General features: G+C 38.0%; 1 protein-coding gene across 1 annotated transcript in view; it reads left to right on the plus strand.

Moving 5' to 3' along the window:
- Positions 1-630, plus strand: part of LOC119592018 (multiple PDZ domain protein-like) — a gene marked incomplete at its 3' end in the record, with an annotated part of 124,904 nt that extends 124,274 nt beyond the window's left edge. The window contains 1 exon segment of the mRNA XM_037940800.1: positions 526-630. Coding sequence (XP_037796728.1) covers positions 526-630 — 105 coding nt within the window.
- Positions 631-637: the final 7 nt, after the last annotated feature.

Here is a 637-nt window from a genome sequence, read left to right on the forward strand (position 1 = left end):
GCCCTTTGTTTCATGACAACTTCCCTTCCTGTCGCCCGCCTCCCTCTGGTAGTAATTAAGATTCTAACTGGATTTTTATTTGAATACCTTTTTGTGAATTCTGATTTCAGGCGGAGTCCATGTCTGTAAGCGGATTTTCGGGTCTATTTCTTGATTAATGGATTGTTAGAAAAATGTCTTTTACTTCGGTATTCCATGCTGTTCCGGCCGAATTTGTAAAAAAAAAAAGAATAAAAGCAAAATGAATATTGGAAATGAATATAGATATTAACATTTTATCGTTTATTCATATTGCATTTTTCAACTTTTATCCTTTTAATTATTTCCCGTTGCTATTAATCCATGGTTCCGTTTTCGTATTTTTTCTCCATTCATCTAAATTTTATCTTTTCTTCCCTTTCACATTTAGAAACTTTTGCTATTTCCTTCTCACACTCTTCGCATTTCATTTTTTCTACTCATTTATTGTCCTTTTTTCCCTTCTCTTTTTCACATTATTTACTATTTTTCATCTCGGCGTCGTAGGGATGCGTGGTGGTGCAGGCTGTGTCCGAGGGCGGCGCAGCTTGGCAGGACGGCAGGCTGCAAAGGGGCGACATTCTCCTGCAGGTCAATGATACATCGCTGGCCGTAAGTA

This window comes from Penaeus monodon, chromosome 29 (genome assembly GCF_015228065.2).
Source record: "Penaeus monodon isolate SGIC_2016 chromosome 29, NSTDA_Pmon_1, whole genome shotgun sequence".
NCBI classification, from domain to species: Eukaryota; Metazoa; Arthropoda; class Malacostraca; order Decapoda; family Penaeidae; genus Penaeus; species Penaeus monodon.